This window comes from Parasteatoda tepidariorum, chromosome 3, assembly GCF_043381705.1.
Source record: "Parasteatoda tepidariorum isolate YZ-2023 chromosome 3, CAS_Ptep_4.0, whole genome shotgun sequence".
Taxonomy (NCBI): domain Eukaryota; kingdom Metazoa; phylum Arthropoda; class Arachnida; order Araneae; family Theridiidae; genus Parasteatoda; species Parasteatoda tepidariorum.
The window spans coordinates 64,041,154-64,060,714 of NC_092206.1; the positions used below are offsets into that span (position 1 = coordinate 64,041,154).

The 19,561-nt window shown below is 29.1% G+C and overlaps 1 protein-coding gene across 1 annotated transcript in view; it reads left to right on the forward strand.

Annotated features, from left to right (window-relative positions):
- LOC139425257 (E3 ubiquitin-protein ligase trul-1-like) overlaps window positions 1–18,366 on the forward strand; it is a 29,715-nt gene extending 11,349 nt beyond the window's left edge. The window contains exon 2 of the mRNA XM_071179211.1: window positions 17,741–18,366. Coding sequence (XP_071035312.1) covers window positions 17,741–18,366 — 626 coding nt within the window. The remainder of the gene's footprint in view (window positions 1–17,740) is intronic.
- The last annotated feature ends 1,195 nt before the right edge of the window (window positions 18,367–19,561 follow it).

Genomic DNA, 19,561 nt, shown 5'->3' on the forward strand with positions numbered 1-19,561 from the left:
AAAAAAAATTCCTGGAATTTGATACCTTTAGTACTGTTGTGCCAGCCGTAATTATATTCCGAGTTACAAACATCCTATATTTTCCATGTGAAATTTTTTCCTTTTATTAACTTTGCACCCCTACTGAAAATGCGACATCAATATCTCTTCTGATTGTTACTGTTTATTTTCTTTGTAATGTTTGTTTGCATTTAGTTTATTTCTAAGTAGCACTATTTTCTGAATTTCGTATTTTAATATTCTACCTATTTGTTAAAAGTCTAATTTGAAAAATTTGAATATGTTTGCTCATGTAACTGAACTGTTACGCTCACTTCGAACTTTCGGAGTGCCCCCGGATGCCCCCTTACGGGGGCGGGACGGGCTTAAGCTTGTTATTAGTAGACGTAAAAAAAAAAAAAAATTGGATTTGCTGTTCAACGACGGTTATAAAATTACACTCGTTAGCACATTTTTATGGAAAAATTCAAAATTTTACACAACAATTATAGTCACAAACCGTCTTGATAAGATTTATTTTATTCAAAAATATTATTGCAGAGGTATAAAAATAAAAAGTTTTTGAGCGAACGAAATCATTCCTGGAATCTCTCCATTTTAATAAAATGCTTTATTCTATTTTGCGTACATTTGGACTGATATCGATGAAGTCTTCACTACAAAGATTTATTAGACGGAAAAAAATAAAGAATACGAAAAATAAAGAATACGGAAAAAATTTAATAGAATACGAAGCGATCTGCATTTTAGTATATATTGTTTTCAGATACGTTCAGGTTTCTTTAATACGTAATTTGAAATACAAATAATAATTTGTGTAAAACTTAAAATTTAATTTTACAATGTATAAAAAGGAAAACGGAGAGATTGTCCATAGCTGAAAAGCATTCAAAAGAATTAACATCTAATCGATATTTGTCCGAAAAACGCAAACGATTTTAAATCAAACGAGAACAACAGCTGCCATAATTTGTTAATCGTCAGCACGTTTTTTTTTTTTTTTTTTTTTTTTTTTTTTTTTTTTTTTTTNTTTCTTTTTTTTTTGGAATTAGTGGGTTGAATTAAGAAAGTTAATGCTCTCACTAAAAACTGAATTTATAATCGGCCGTAAAAGATACGTTACAACAATAAAATTCATTTTTTTTGTGTTGAATCCGTTGAAAGCGATGTTAAAGGATTTTGCTTTGTTCTACTTACAATTTAAGTTATTTGTTTGCTGTGGAATTTTAATGATGTTTAGTTTAGTTGTAATGTATTATTTGGTGAAAAAGGACGAACAACAAAAATGGTAGCGCTTTTGGTAATTGTTCGCTTGAATATATAAACGAAGAACTCATATGATATTTGTAACAGCGATGGTGTCAACAAAAAAGGAATATTTCAAAAAAGTGATCATTTTTGTTGAATGTTGTATTTAAACTGGAAGAAGTTTTATGATTTGGTTATAATAGCCATTGTATTCCTGTGATTTTAAGATTTCGTACTGGTTATTTCAAACACAGAAACTTCGTAAGTTCCGTTTTGTTCCATGACACAATAAATAGAGAAAAATCACATGAAAGAGGTGAGTCTTACTTATTTTGTTTTCTTGCTTATAAGCTTTTATATAAGAGAGTAAATTAAAAATTTGTGATTTAAGGTTAAGAAGAATAAGTTAGTGTTGTAAGATTGATGATTAAAGAAAATGTATGTGATTTGAGTTCACTCTCGTTGTTCACTTTCTATTTCAGAAATCTATTTATTTTCTTTATTTAAAGGTTCTTTAATCTTCTATTACTTTTTGGGAGTTTGTTTTCGATTGCTATGTGATTGTTATTTGATTTTGATCACAATTGTTTAGTTTTCTCTTCATTTTTATAATGCACCTCAATTAACAATATTTTTTAATAGTTTTTATTTTCTAATTTAGATTGATTTATTTCGTTAGGTAAGAAATTTTTTTTGCACATTTTTTTCAATATTTCAGGTTTTTTTTTCTTCACTAAATACATAAATTTTTGAACACTTAAGAAATTAAAATATTTTAAGATTGATTTCAATGCAAAACTTTGCATTTTTAATAGCAAAATGTAGGCTGGGTCATTCCAAAATTATTTTAATGGTTCAATTTACCTATTGTAGTAGCCATGATAGTGTATTTGTTGACGATCAACATAGTAGTTCTGATAGCATAGGGTGATCAAATGTACTTAAAATTGAAAAAATTTCAGCAATGCCTTCAACCCATACAAGCAATATTTTGCTTCACCAACAAAGCAATATTTTGTTGGCGTCAGCGGTACGTCAACTTCCCGCTGAAGCCCAGAGAAGGCGCTTTATTGTCTTAAGAAACCAGGCCTTTAGTATTATCATCATTTTAATTCTTGACATTTACACCGGCGCTTTCAGCTTCTTTTAAGATTTTAATTCCTTTGATTTTAAATCATGTTTTTCATTACCTTAATTTTCAGCTGATTCACTTTTAATAGTTCACCTCCACTGTCATGTGGCAAATTTGTACTGTATTTTTAGTTTAAATATTTATTGTAATAATGTAACTTTTTATCTCCGTATACCACCTGGGGTGGGTCGGGGTTCTGTCTATCTTACATAGACACAATTTTTAAATATTGTAAGCCTATCTATCTCTGCAAACCAGATAACTGTTTGAAATTTGAATCTTTTTACAAGTGGTTTTTAGAAAGTAAAATATGGTAGCGTTTTATAAATTCTAATTTCTGTTGAAATTTATTAATATTTTATTTCTTATTTCTATCCTAAATCAAAATGTTCAGTGATGCTCTAGTAAGCTACGTAGTATATTTCAGAACTAAATATATGTAGCAACAATTAAAATAATTGAAAATAAAAAACTAAATTCTAGAGTCTAAACTCTGCATATTAATTCTTAAAATATGTTCAAATTGGAATGCTTTAAAAATAAAATAAATGCGCAGAATGCTTTAAAAAAATTAAAAAATTTGTTATGTAATGAATATTCATTATCCGGCTCAAAAGCCGAATTGTTCTGCGAAGATTTCTGACATTATTTACATTTACTATCATTTCAATTGATGAATTTTAAAATACAGAGTTATTAAATTATATGTGAGTTTACGCAATAAGAAAATTTAAAGTATAGTTAAATTTATAATGAAATTTTATTTTAAGTATTAAATACTACTTTATATTTGATTTAATTAAATTATATAAAATCTGTATTATTTTGAATTTAAAAATACGAAGCGAAAATACGAGCGAGAAAAATACGACAATCACAGAGATTAATTTGTGACAAATTTTGTTTTATATGATCAAAAAATTTAACAATTCTAAAAATTAATGATATATAATTTCTCAGCATTAATTAGTTCGTTATTTGTATTTCATTTCATTTTGAATTTTATTTCGCCCTTTCTTTCTGAGTGAAAGATTTCATTTATGTTCGATTTTGACTGGATCGAAATAATTAACAGTATATTACTGAAAAGTGAAAAGAATGAAAAAATAAAGATAATTAATGAAGAACTCCACACTTTTGTTAACATTTACCTTTTTTGGGAGAGATGGAAAGAGGACATTGAAATAAGTAAAATAGTAATTTTGTTTATGTTTTGGCCAAGCGATTGTTCGACATTTTACATAAGGTAAACTCAATAATTAACTGTATTTCTAAAATTCATTACTTTTAAAGCAATTACATATAATAGAATCAGTGACGTGGTACAGGAATATAAAAAAAAGATTAATTCAATAAATATCTCAGAAGAAATTGCTTTTAAAAATATTAATTTAAGTGAAATTTCAAGTTAAACGTAATAAAGAAGCATAATTCAGGGTGAAATGTTTTCTTTTATTTTATTTTCTGCGGACATCACCTTTTTTTTTACTTTTAATGTGTGAGCAATTCTAAAAGATTTATTATGCAATCGTAAAAACTGTATTTCTAAAGAAAATGTTCATAATTTGATCAAAAGTTCAAATGTTAGGGTATTACTTTTCTATTTTTTTACTATTACGGTATTACTTTTTTTTCTTCGTATGGCATAAATGTGTCTTTTTAATTCTTTTGTAGTGGTCAAAACCTGGAGAGAAATTAAGTTTCATAGGCGAGTTTTGAACAAACAACAAAACTTAATTACCCCAAAATTTAACATCGCAATATTTAAACAAGAGTCGGAGTCGAAGAAAATTTTTCAGGAGTTGGAGTCGTTAAAATTTGCTCGACGCCAGTTTTTTAAAAGTTCTACGCTGTTAGTCAAAATATTATAATAAAAATGTTTTAGATCTTTTGAAAACTATTTAGAGAAATATTTCTATCTATGTAAACAAAAACATACACGGACGATTATTATAACAGTTATTTAAATTACAACTTAAACGCTCTACGAACTTATGCGTACTACGAACTGGGAAAAAAAGGTAAATAATCAATAAATCGGTACTGATCATGCACAAAACCGAAAAACATTAACCGACACAATTAATACAAAAATGAATAAGTAAATAATTTAGTATTTTAAATTATTTATTTTTATTTGTTGTCTGTCCCTGTGGCTTTATGCTAATTTTATCATAATGCCATCACTCGTGGCAATCTAACAATAGTCAAAATTTACCACAATCAAACAAAAATTTTTTCTCCATTTTTTATTCTTTTTATTTTATTTTATGTCCCTAAACAACAATTCAAAGCAACTTTCAACAATTCAACAACAATTTAAAGCAACTTTCAACAATTCAACAACAATTTAAAGCAACTTTCAAGAATTAAAGCAACTTTCAATTAAAAGTCCCTCTATATGCAGTCAACAATTTAAAGCAACTTTCATAAAGAATTTCATACAAGCAGATTTTGGAATTTTAGATTAGTAGCTTAAAACATAAATAGAGTTATTAACATCGGGTGTTCGAAAAATGATCGACGATTCAAAAAATTATTTAGAAAAATTCGTAGAAGATTGACAAATACTGGTTGCTGCATCAGCTCAGAAACTAGATTTTAATATCATCTAATTTTTAAATTATTTTCGAAGTCCATAAACAGGTGGCGTTGCTAAACAAGAAAATCTATAAAACAAGGTTTAAAAATACCAACTTATTGGATACCTGCAAGTGACGTCATCGTAAGTAAATCGGGGCATTTGTGGATTCAGAAGCCAATTGGATTTGACACACACTCGTGGCATAGGCATCCGACTAAGTGTGATTTAAATCACATGGTTATGCATAATCCCTGCATTTCTTCGCGAGTAAGAACTCAATTGCAGCATTAACGTGGAGCAATATGAAAGTAAAATTTAATGAACACTCTTGCAAATTTAAGTTGATATGGACTGAAATGTTGCTTCATCATTTTTTTAGTCAATGGTTTAATCCGCTGTTGAACTTGTGATTAGTTTTGGCGTCTGGTAAGATAAAATTCAAACCGTACTTCGATATCTTCTACCATTTTTCTTTTATTGTTTTTATAACATACTGTATCAACACACAAATACAGTATAAGCGTATTGTTGAAACACAAAACTTGCTTATTATAAGAAGCTTAACAATAATAAGAAGGGTATAAACGTCGATTAATCATAATGGTTCGTAAAATTAAAAGATAAAGTATGCAGTTATTTACAGATTCTGGGAAACCATTTACGCTAAACTTATTTTCGTTTTTCATGATTCTATAATAATTAGTTTGTAAGCATTGCATTTAATTCTCCCATCAAATATACAGTAAGTGCATTGGAATTAGAGACGAAATGCCATCTATTTCGCTTTTAGCATCACGCCGTTAATGGAATGGTGTCATTAGTATTAATGGATGAAATGATAAGTTAAAAAAATTATAATTGGTTTATGAATGAGCTCGCTAAGTTCGTTTAATATGTTCTAAAAGGAGTTTCGGTATCGTTTGGCACTTGATAAACGAAAACAATAAATCTTTTTAAACTGAAAGAGTCAGATTAGTCATTTAAGTTATGTTTATTGATGCGATGCTAAGTGCATTTCAAGTTTGCATGAATGATTGTTCAGTTTTCTTTTTTCTTTTACAAAATTGTAACTTGTGAATTAATTAAAATTTTTGTTAAGATTAGCAACTAATAAGACTACTGAAGAACTTTTCCACTTTTCTCTTCGTGAGAAGACGTGCTTCAGAAGGTTTTCTTGAAAAGACTGTCGTAAAAAAAGTGTTGAAAAATTATTCTTGTCAAAGACATTTATTAGCACAATGACACCTGTTTAAGTTGACCACTAATGGTGATTTGCTTTAGTAGTTAATTTAGACAGCTAGTCAACTTATAGAGGGAGAATCAGTTATTGTTTTTATTTTTTGATAATTTCATAAACCAGACTATACTTAAAATTTTTTTTTATATATATGTTGCCAATCAAAACACAGATAAATGTAATAAAACAATTTCAAGAAAACCCTTTTTTGCAAAAGCTCCATACATTTTAAGAAAGGAAATTCAGTACAATGATTACAAACTTAGAGCTGGAAGCTGAGGTAAGGATTATAGGGATTGAGTACAGCAAAGCAATCTATGGCGGGAAATGCCATCGTACGCCGCTTGAGACGCCTCCCTATGACGGATGACTGCTCATGCACACTTTAATCAGTACTCAGACTGAACTTATTTATCCTAGTTTTGTATATTCTAAATTGGCGAGTTCTGAAATTGAGTTGCCAAATTAGTAAATTGCAATCGAATAGCTATTTCTGCGCATATTTGACTGCAATTTTTGAAACTAATTATTAAAAAACGCAAAATAAACAAAAAAATTATCAATTCGTAGGTCAAAGCTCTCAAACTACTCGAGATAAAGAGACTGTAGTAATACTACTCATACCTTGTCTTTTTTTGTCAAATAACCGCGGAGGCCTATTCATTTATAGCTTTGAAACAAACACACTTACTTACATGAGGTGGGAGGAGGCTCAGTATAAGATATTTAATTTAACTGAGATAATTATATAAAAAATGAGACATTGTCATAAAAAAATTGTAATTAAAGTATTGGAAAAACAAGCAAACAAACAGACTGAATAAAATATTTAAAAAATATTTCAATTATTGATAAAAGCACCTTCTAAAAATAATCGTTTAAACACTTAACTATAATATTAGTACCTTGATTATCATGTCTTTTGGTGCAAATTTGCTATATTTTTAAGGTACTAAACTGAACTATATCATTCGTCGAATCGTAGAACCGATTAATCAGGTTGTACCGCGTAATAAGATGTACGATAAAATGATCCATATAATGATGAGATGATACGATTGGTGTAGATTGACTAATTGAAGTAGATAATGGAAAACAGGAATAAAATCATTGCAAAATTTATTTCTTTGCAGACTTCTGGTGTAAAATAAAAAGAATGTTATCCTGTTGTATTAAAAATAAAATTATAAATTTTGCATAGTATAAATAAGGACCGCTCTTGGGAGATAAATTTCCCACGACCTACCAAATCAAAAGCAGTATTTAATCAGCGCTTTATAGCACAGGAGAGATTCATTATAGGCATATTTTCTAAATAGGACACTGCCAAAGGAAAAGCCAATTCAGTTAACCTCGGAATATTTCATGTTAATATTTAAATAATTTGGCTGAAGATTTAAAGGCAAAAAGTCCGTTGGAAATTAAAATATACATTACACGCTAATGTTTAATATGGTTGAAGAAAGAAAAGCTAAAAATATATTTTGATACTCAATTTTTGTGAAATTAGGGAGATTTCGCAAATTTACGTTAGCTTTCGTGCGCTCCTGTATGTAAGATTTCAGGTATTTGCGCATGCACCCGTAAAAAAATATAAAACTTACTTAATACGTGAAAATAAGAAATATACAGAAATCCGGAAGTTATAAACGTTAATGTAGTGGAATATCATTTTAACTTTGACCACAAAATCAAAACAAACACTTACAATAGATGTAGACTATCTCTTTAAAGCTGTGTCACGTGATGCAAGTGGAGCCCTAGAATTAGATTCAAGATGCTCTACGCAAAACTGCCGTTCTGTGAGCAGTTGGTAGATTATTGGTTGGTTGGTAGAAATTTGGTAGATTAGAGGGTTTGATGAATTCAGCGATAAAGAATGCAGCTTATATTTATTATTATAACAGAATGATATTTATTGGGCACATAAATATCATTCTGTTAGAATAATAATAAAATGTTATAATAGTTGGAAGAACAAGTGATTAAATTTTCATGATATTTGGATGTATAGATACTAAAGAATCAGTACTCAGAGTAGCCTCCTCTGGCAGCAATAACAGCAGTTATTCTCCTGGGCATCGAGTCGAACAGAGATTGGATAGCATGAACGGGTACAACATTCCATGCAGCTTCAACATTATGCCACAATTCATCGACCGTTATGACTGACGAGTAGTAGCGTGCCAGTCGTTCGGCAACCATTGACCAGACGTTTTAAATTGGTAAGAGATCAGGAGAACATGATGGTCAGGTCAACAGGCGAACATGTTCTGTGCCAAGAAAGGTCAGGACAGTGCGGGCAACATGCGGTCGTGCATTGCTTGCTGAAACGTAGCGTTATGGAGGCCTCGAAGATAAGGCAGAGCAACTGGCCCTAACACATCAGAAATATAACGGTTGCTGTTCAAAGTGCTGGCAATGCGAACAAGAGGTGATCGAGACGTGTACCAATGGCACCCCATACCAGACGTGTATCCAATGGCAAGTCATACCAGCCCCAGACAATGGGCCAGTATGACGATGTCGAATGCCAGGCATTCTCCACAATGTCGCCAAACACGGATGCGGCCATCATGATGCTGTGTACAGAATCTGGATTCGTCTGAAAAGACGACGTCATGACATTCCTGAGTCCAGGTTCGTCTTTGAACGGACTACTGGACGCGATTCTGCCTGTGAAGCAGCGTCAAGGGTAGCCGAAGACATGGTCGCCGTGCTGACCATGGCTTCGGCTATATACAATTTTTTTCTCTAAATGTTTAAACTACGATAAATTAATAATGAAAAGTTTTTTAAAACTACATCCTACTTAGCGTACAATACCTCATTAATCAAGTAATGGATAATTTCGGAATAATTCTCCCTCAAACCCTCCCCAAAACTACGTCACTGGTGCTAAATCTCCCCATTGAATATTAAATAGTTATGCGTTTGCATGAAAATAAAAAGTCAGCCGTAACATTATTTGAGAATAGATATCTTTGCACTCGGTCTTTAAAAGATTAAGCGAAAATTAATAAAAATTTTTATTTAAAGAGGGATTAGAAATGATTAAAATTTTGTTAGGAAAGTTAGGAAATATGTAATGCCTATAATGCATAACAGTCCAATTAATTTTTTTAAAATTTGAATAATATTGAGATTCAATTTGCTAACGAATATCTTTCAGCTCTTTTAAAAAAGAAAAAAAAGCTGTTTCAGAGTAAAAATTTTTATTAGATGCATATAAAATTAGGTTTCATCAATTAATACTAATAAAAATGATGGAATTTTTCAAGAAATTATTACTGCATAATTCAAATACATAATTCAATATTTTTCCTATTTGCCAATTTTTTATTAGATTTTACGAATATTACTTGAAAGGTTAAAGAATTCAAATATCTCTTTTTACGGAGTGAGATATCTGTATGCATCGAATGTGAAAAAAAGTTTTTCTTCTCAAAGAAAGTCCATACTTTTAAATTGTTTCCAGATGGAAAAAGCTGGCTCATGAAAATGCAAATGCTTCCGAACTTTTCCGGCGCCATTTTTTTTCTTTTGTATTAGTGAAGAAATCTTTATATGGGAAATAAATAGCTGCGAATCTTTTCAGACAAAATAATTACTTTAAAAGTTCTATAGAAAGTATTGAACTATTATTTAAGAAGTTTTATTCGAGTGGTTTTGGGCGTATTATCGAACTAAAATTTTATAATCAAAGAATAAAAATAACACGGTGTTTCGCATATTTGTTTTAAGCAAAATATCTATGTTCTCATCAAAGCTTACGTTTTATATTGCTAAGGCTACAGCAGCCTTTTTATACCATTTTCGTTTGGTGTTACCTAATAATGCTATTTATCGCCAAATTTGGCGACGTTTTAAAATTTAAAATAATTTATTCTGATTTAGAAATTCGTTAGAAATTTTTAGAATATTACTTGAAATATTAAAGAATTCAAATATACCTTTTTATAAAGTGAAATATCTGTATGCATCGGATGTGAAAAAAAGTTTTTCTTTCCAAGGAAAGTTCATACTTTTTAATTGTTTCCAGATGGAAAACGTTCTCTCATGAAAATGTAAATGCTTCCGAACTTTTCCGGCGCCATTTCTACCCATTGGCAAAATGGGTTTTAGTTTGGATTTGATGGCGTCCACACACTTTTCAATTGCGTTCAAGAGTAATAGTAAACGATGCGCATGCGTCGTCATTGTATGCGTAGCTATGGCGACCGCTGCTGCTTTTCTTTTCATTTTAACTTGCAGGCATTTTTAATGTATTAACATAATAATAATTTAAAATATTTTTATATTCTTTTATTATTAACGTATAATTACTGGCTTGACGGTGATTTCAATATAAATATGATTGCTGAAGAAGGAAAAGTATTTTGTGACGTCTTGAAACACGTACATAGGCAGGATTTGAAAACCAATCCGACGACAAACATCAATTGAGACAGTTTTTGCAACCCATGATTTGAAATGCTGTGGAGTTTTACGGAGTCATTCTAGAAAGAAAAAACATTTGATCAATGGGTAACCAGTGATCGTAATAACGCGGTGACAACTTTTTTATTTATTTATTTATTTTAATTTTTTTATTTTTGTGTTAGTAAAAATTTTTATATGAGAAATAATTAGCTTCGAGTCTTTTCAGACTAAATAATTACTTTAAAAGTTCTTTTAAAAAAAGTATTAAACAATCTAAGAAGTGTAAACTATCTGAGAAGTTTTATCTGAGGGGTTTTGGGTGAGTGAACTCAACGAAAATTTTATATTCAAAGAATAAAAAATAACACATTGTTCACTTATTTGTTTTAAGCAAAATATCTAAGCTCTTAGCAAAGCTTACCTTTTATATTACTAAGACTATAACTAAGACTATAAATATGACTTTTTTATGCCATTTTCTTAAGATTTTACTAAATAGAGCAAGAAATCGCCAAATTTGGCTCCTTTTAAATTTAAAAGCAACTCATGTTAATATATATTTAATTAGAATATTGAGCTTTTACTTAATTATTGGCATATATAAATCAGTATTCTTTATTTACATTTAATCCTCTTCACAGGAAACTACATTCTTCATGTGTTTTTTTTAAAAATTTTATATAAGTTACTGAAAAACCTACAGCCATAATTACTATCCGTAGCATAACCATCTATTATTTAAATACCTCGCCAATATATAGAATGAATAAAACAGATAATTAAGAAAATCATTATTCTTTTATCGTCTGCCATGAGATATTTGGAAATGGAAAAAAAAGTTGTAAATATTTATGTTTCAGTTGATTAATATAGTTTGAGTCTGCTTAAATATCGCTCATGTATGAGTGAGGTGTCAAATTGTGCTGAAATTTTACGTAATTTTTATATGCACAAATATTTTTACTGCATCTTTGATAAACAAAAAGATAGAATTGTAGTCTGCCCTGAAGAAAGAAACAGAATTGATGAAGAAGGATTACGACAAAGAAGTCTGGATATAACTTTTGTCAATGAGTGTGCCAAGTTAGTTTCGCTTCTTATTTTAACCATTTTTTCTTTTTAACACTGTCCTTTTTAAATATAAAATTAAGAGATTTACAAGTTTTTTTTCTGATTAAATTATTCATAATTACTACCATTCCAATTAAAAGAATAAGTATTTGTTTATTTCGCTTTTAACAAGATTATAAGCAGCATTAATGCAAACTATTTCATAGTGGCGGAACGTTACTTTTCATACCATTTTCACAGGAAGAAGGGCATAACTAACAATCATTTTCAAATATTAGAAAGTAAAAATGAAAACAAAATAACCATTCAACCTGTTTAAATAATACCATGTACAGAGGACAGGCGAAAGAAACGGCAAACCCTGAATAAATTTAATCTAATGACTGGATTTTCCTTTACTAAGGCTCAATCTTAACGGTTTAAGGACGTTAATTTAAATATGCTAATTGTAATTAGAGCTGACGGTATTTTAAGTTAAGACACAAAGACTTACTTTCCCTGAATAACCGTACCTTTTTTCCGATGGATTCCGATTCCGGACTTATATAGGTTCTAGTCGCAATTTGAAAATATGATCTCTTTCATTTGGACTGAAGAGTGGTCGTCAGTTTGAGCCCCTTACTTTGAATTTCTCTTTTCGCGTATGTTTCGCAACCTCGAACACTTTTTAAGCAATTCGAAATTTTTCTCTATGTATTAATAAACTGTGTTTTTTTCAAAGATAATTACATGAAAAAACAATTTTTAATAATTATTTATTATTCGTTGTAATAGTAGTCGAAAAATTTGAATTGTAAAGTATACACATATTTATATCAAATTAACGAATCGTTCGCTAGAAATCGAATTTTAAATAAACGATTTCTTAAGTTCTTAAAGAATTAAGAGAACGTTCTGGCGAGAGTAGACCATATTTTGTATCAGGGAGGGCCAGGATAGTACGGGCAACATGCAGTTATGCATTATCCTGCTGAAAAATAACTTCAGATAGGGCAGAAAAAACATGCATGTGTTTTACAGAATAGTGAGTTATCTTACTAGTATTTAAGTTACAATTTTTGCCGAGGCGAGGCGCTGTACCCATTTGTGACATTCCAAAAATTGTTGACACTCTACCCCTGTGATTCATTTTCTTCTGCTTATATTATATTATTTTCATGGTTATATTTGTAGTTCTGAATTTGTGGTTTTCTTTTGCTTTATTTCAATAAAAATTATTGACTCAAAATTGGGCAGCCTGAAATCCTTTTAGTGTTTCGAGTAAGTTATTAATAAACCACCTAATAATTAAGTATATTATTGCCCCAGCGGGGTGCTGTGCCAGCTTGGTTGAAAAATAATATCCTTTTCCGGCATTTCGAATAAAAATGCGACGCTTTTTTACAAGCTCAATCATTTAAGTGCAAATTAATTCTAGTTATTAAGTCTTGATAATATAATTCTAGTTAATTCTAGAGTAGAAATTAATTCGAGTCATTCACTGATGCATCAATTCCTTTATTCTCTTTGCCTTTTACCGGGAAACACAGAATAGCACTCGTGAATCAGAAAAATTAGAAGTTAAATTGTAACTTTTGATTTAAAGGAAAACATTTTTAATTCTCTGAAAAATAGTTTTTAGCTTGCTTTTAAATTTATAAATCACACATTTATAAATCACATTATATTTATAAATCACTTTTATCACATCAGGAAATGTAAAATAATTCACCAATAAACAGGATCTAATATATATAGTTATATATATATTTATATATATATTAATCAAATCTAATACATCGCTCGAAAGAAAAAAATAGTTTATCAATATGTATTTAAAAAGAAAAGTAATAAAACTAACCAATAAATAAATAAATGAAATATCAAAAAAATAAATAAATAAAAGGACGCTATCCTACATATTACTAATGGAAAATATAAAATTATTCAAATACGTATCTAATGTGAGTGTGCTTTCGTTTCAGATTATTATGTACTACGAGCTCAAAAATATGGAAAATAGTTAGTTTGTAATGTCATTGGAATTTAATTTATTTCTAAATGTAATTTGAAGTTAAATTTTGATTTCTTTACGCAATTTTTTTACAAACATAATTTTAACATACGTATTTTCAAGTACAAACATAACGATATTAAATAAAAAATGCTGTATTAAGAAATTATGGTAATTTTATAACTTAGTTATTTTATTGGTTCACGTATTTTACCTAAAAAATGAAAACGGCTTATTATGTGAAAATATGAACTATAAGAAACGTGGTACAGGTAACTTTGGAGACATAGGTGCAGTAAAGGAAAAAAGACAAAGCAAAACTGAATACTCTAGATAGCTTTTAACCTAATGATCGGATTTTCACGTATGAAGACTTAATTTTAATGCTTCAAGGGCCAAACGTTCCTGACGTATTAACGTAAGTTTCTATTGCTGACGTATTAATGTAATAATGTTTTCTTGACGTACTGACATAAAACGTAATAAAGTATGTTTGATGTAACGTCAAAAGTATAGAATTATATACTAAATTACATGCTTTAAAAGGATGTAAATATTTTAAAACCTTACACTTTAAAAATTTTCATCAAGGATCATATAAAATAATAAAAAATATTAAGTAAATATTCAATTATTATTTTGCATGAAATTTTCTGCCCATAAACATACGTTATAATTGTGTACAAAAATATTACAATTTGAAAAAGAAAGTCTTGTGGCGAAAAGCGCAAAAAGTGAAATTAACATTAAGGGGTCCATACATTCGACCTTTTTCCTGATTAAACTATTGGGACCATACCTCCCAGATTGTGGCGTCATCCTATTTTTTGAGTATCAGAAATTAGAATTCGTCGAGAATAAAAGTCATCTTTTTTTCAGAGAAAGTACGTTTTTATGTCCGACACCGTCTGCACTGATTGATTGGCATGAGTAAGGTTAGGCCCTTGAACTATTAAGCTTGATCATCTGTATGTGAAAATCCGATTATTAAATCCATAGTTATTTCAAAGTTCAGGGATCATAAAAGTTTTTCGAGGACACTGTATATCTCTGTGATACAGGAAAACATTGTCTTATTCTTTTTAAAAAAAGTTTTTCTTAAAAAATATTTGTAGCAATAAAGTAGTAGTTTTATTGAAATACACTAATAAAGAACGATTTTGATTTCCATTATTAGTGATATAACCAGTAGTGTAATTTAATAAGTTAAATTAAACTTACAACCTATTACTACAATTATTAAATAGCCTGTATCTGGCCTACAAAAGTCTAAAGTGCGTGTATCTGGCCTACAAGTGCTCTAGAAATATTCTATTCGAAATGTATGCGATATTTTACCATTGCATTACGTTTTGTATTTTTTAATTAAGTTAAAAATGTTTATAATGTTGATTGTAAGAAATTTTTAGTTTTAGCAGCTAAATAAATGAATGTTATCTACAAAATCATACTTAGCTTGTGTTGAAAAAAATAAAATTTTGTATTTTTTTTTCTAGATTATATATTTTCATTATTACATACCTTTTTAATATTTTGTAACTAATTTTAAAAATAATACTACTTTGATTAAGAAAATATTGAGCTCATTTTTAACTCTAGATTTATACAATATTGCATAATCTTTGACAAGTTTGTGGTGAATAATAAATTTTTCCTATGCAACACATCTGATCATAACTTGTTTGATGTTTATTGGGAAATAAATATATGGCTCATAAAAATTCTGAAAATATCAAAGAACTTTCTCTTTTCGTTTTCAAGGAATAAATACAGCCAAAGCTTTGTATAAATAAATGTATTGATTTTAATACAGATTTCGCTGCCAAATAATTTTATAACTTTCTGAATTTTATTTTTCAACTTAAGTTATATATAATTTTTTAATTTTCTTAGATAAGTATTTTTTAAAATAAACATAAGAGATTTAAAAACAATCTCTCTTATAAGTTTAAAATTAATGCGTTTTTCATTATTAATAATTAAGATATGAATTTTTCATTTGTATTGAAAATGCTCTTAAACATATATCTAAGCTGACGTCACTTCCTGTCATTCTCCTGTCTATTGAAAATGCATCAATGATCAATCAGTCACAGATGAACCAATAGGAATAGGATTCTTTCAATAGGAATTGTACAAATAGTCGTTGCTATTTACAACTACAAAATTGCAGTTTTTTTTTCGTAAGCATTTTTTATTTCGCGTTTTTTAGTTTATGAATAATGATTTTTATTGAAACTTGAAATTTTTTGATAAAAATTCTTGTCAAAAAACTTTTTTCGCAAAATTAAATTATATAAAATTATGGGCTTATGTATACTTTTCGCCTATTTTAATGTTTGAAATAATATGATTCATAAAACTATAGAATGTAAAGTTTAAATAGGCCTTTCACGTTACATCCTTAACTTTAGTAAAACGATTTCGCAGGCATTAGGTTTTAACTCTAATAAGAAGATACATATTTTTTTTCTTCTGTTTGGCAAATATTTTTCCGATGTGTTTTTGATGTTCTTTAAAAAAAAGAGATGCCGTTTTGTTTTCGATTGCATAAGAAAGAATATCAAAATTTTTCTTTTTTAAATTTACTAAGCCACAATAAAGAAGGAACGTTGCAATGCTACTCGCTACATTAAAGACGCCTCCAGACCAACTGAATGACTGTTCATGTAGAAATCGCAGGTATTCGAATTGTATACAACATCACCCTCTATAGTTCGTTGCTATCGTGAATCAATAGATTTAAAAACAATTCTTCGTATAAGTATAAAATCAAAATTGGAAATAAGTTTAAGGTGAAATATGCGCAGGCAATTGGAATTGGCGGGCACTTTGGAATGTGATGAGCAAAAGTACATCATAGAATACTTGACTCCTTAAAAGGAAAAAGAAAGTTATATTTTTTAAGCAGCAGATAATCTATAAAAATTTGGCATCCACCAAATTTGTATCATAATTTTCTAATTTAACAACAATTTTGTAACAGTTTTGTAGATACCGGGATAGCTTGATTGGGAGGGCGTTAAGCCCATGTTCAAAAGGCAGTTAGTTTAATCCCCGCCGTTCAACGACTCCTCGAGTACATGATTGGTGCACTCTAAACCTGTCAGGGTCACAAAGTCCTCTAAGCTCCCATAACAAATCAATACCCCTGGGGGTACTGGATCGGAGATAGATCGTGCTCTGGTTCAGATCAAAATTACGATCTGTGAATGGATGGTGTGTGAATGTGTCTTCCCTGTAAAACAGGCTATGATGTATAAGTGTGGCAAAAGTTTAATCCAGTTTTGATCTTTTCAGATAGCAATTTTGTCAAATGCAGTTTTGATATACAGAGCCTAAGCTTTAGAATGTCGGAAAAACAGAAAAATGACATTTCTTAGCTTTTAAATTGTAAGTTGTTGAGAACTGATAATGATGCCAGATGCATTTCGGTTAGCCTGGCGTAAGCAAAAAGTCGCCAAAAAAGTTTAGACCTCCACCATATTTTATTTTTTAAAATTTTAATTATTTTCTAAACATATAATAATTAGTAATAAAAAAAATTAATAAACTGAATTAAAAAAACACTATCATACATAAAAAGATGTTTTTATAGATAGAGTTTTTAAAAAATTTGAATATTCCAATAAGTGAGGATAATAACTTCCTCGTTTTGATAAAATGATTGCTTAGAGAATTTTCCAGAAAACGATATTGCCAAAAAATATTATGCGAATTTTCTCTATACATATTTAAATGAGCTCACACAAGAAAAAAAAGAAGCAAAAATATTTTGATTATGCCTGAGAGCTATAAGTATAAAAATAAAACTCTAACACGTAATGTTTTAAAGGTGCTATTGCTATATTTTAAATTTGAAATTAGAATCCTGTAAAAAGGGAAGGACTTGTAATCTTGATCTAAAATTAAAAATCTGTTTGATGAAAATTGATGGTTTGAGGAAATTTTAAATTCAATCTTTCTTTTTAAGGTCCCTTTGATAAATATTTTAAAGTTATTTATTCTTGAACATGATCTGGAAATGTTGAATATGTTTGCACTCATTACAAGGAAATGAAGAGTGTTCATGTACTCCATGTGGTCACATTTTTCATTCGAAATGTTTGTCAATATGGATATCTTCTGAGAGCTATAGTACTCGTTCTTGTCCAGAGTGCCGAACAACTGTATACCACCCCATTAAACTGCATCCATCTTTGGACTTAGAATATCAGTCTAAGGATGAAATGGAGATAAATTCTTTGAAAATGCAAATTAATGAACTGGGCTTGAATATGGCAAAAGTTGATGCCCTTTTCAATGCTGAAAAGATAAAAATTGGAAAAGAATTACAGGAAGTAAATTTGAGAATGGAGAGAATGAGAGATTTAGAGCAGCAAAATCAAAATTTAAAATTGTCACTTGCTCTCTTAACTGATGAACTTCTTTTCTATAAAAATACTTATGTTATAGTTAATGGTGGACTACAAGAGGTAGTGAAAATATTGCAAGAAGCTCAAGTACACGACTTTACAGGAAACGCAGAAACGATGAATTCTTTGAAAAAATTGGCAATGTATTGCGCATTTTTAAAACAAGAATTGATCAAAACAGCTGCAGCTAATAATATTTTAAAAGATGAATTAATGATATTTAGAACTGAGCTTGTGATAACTCGCCAAAATTTAATGAAATGAACCTGTCGAACACGATTAAAGGAGAATCTTACGTAAACTGATAATTGATGCATCTAAATTTCATTGAATGATTTTGAAATTAATTTGTTCCGTTAAAAAGGAATTATTTATTCGAATTTATTCTTGCCACAAAGCATTGCCTTATGCGCAGTACACGCCTTTAAATTTAGGCGATTTGGTTGACATTTATAATATTTTGAAACTAACAATGATTCAAACTATCATTAAACCAATTTGATGAATTGTTTTAACGTATTTTATTTTTGAAAGACATGCTGAGAATTTGAAAAATAATGAAAAATAAATTTTATCGAATCCCTGATGCAATAAAAATATCTACTTTAAAAAAAATTGGTCTTATGTTAAGATTTAATTACTACTCAATTTTTTTAATATAAAATTCCTAATCTGTGTTTTCATGTCAAAATTGGTGCAAATCATGCCTAACTTTGAAGTAATATCTGTGAAAGTCTATTTTTGGCGCAATTAGTGTATACAATTAGTAGCATTGTTAAAAGTAAAGTTAGCTACAAATTTAAATATTAGGGATTTATATTAAAAAAATTTAATTGGGTACTTTTCTATTAGCTATACGCAAATAAATTCAACCCATTTAGTCTTTAATTTATTTTGTTGAGTGATGGCCATTTAAACAAAATTTACTTGCGTTTGGGTAATGGAAGTACCCAAAATTGTTATCAAGATCTGAGAAAAAGAAGAAACCGGGGGTAAAAATCATCAAAACCACTTTGAAAAGTAATGGTTTTTCAAATAATCACTTCTTACCTCTTTTCCATTTATTGAAAATTAAATAAGTTTTTAAATCTCACCTTCTTCAGTAGTAATTCGTCAGAGTTTTATAATATTTTTTTGCTTAAATAACTTCTAATACGCCGGCTTTTTCGTCTTTATTTATTGCTAGGATTATAAAAATATAGAGTATATCGATTAATACGGAATACCTAGTATTTTTCCGTATTGCTTAAAAGCTGTTCTTATAAACCAGAGTTTGAGGATTTAAGGATTTATTTCCTGTAAGCATATCGCAAAGTTTAAGGTATATTATAAAGGAGCAATAAATGTTCTGAGTTTTGGAGTCGATATGGATACCATTATAATAATATGACGTTATTAGAATGAATTAAGGATTTCTTAATTTAGAAATTTTACGTTTCAATTGTGATAACTGTACAAC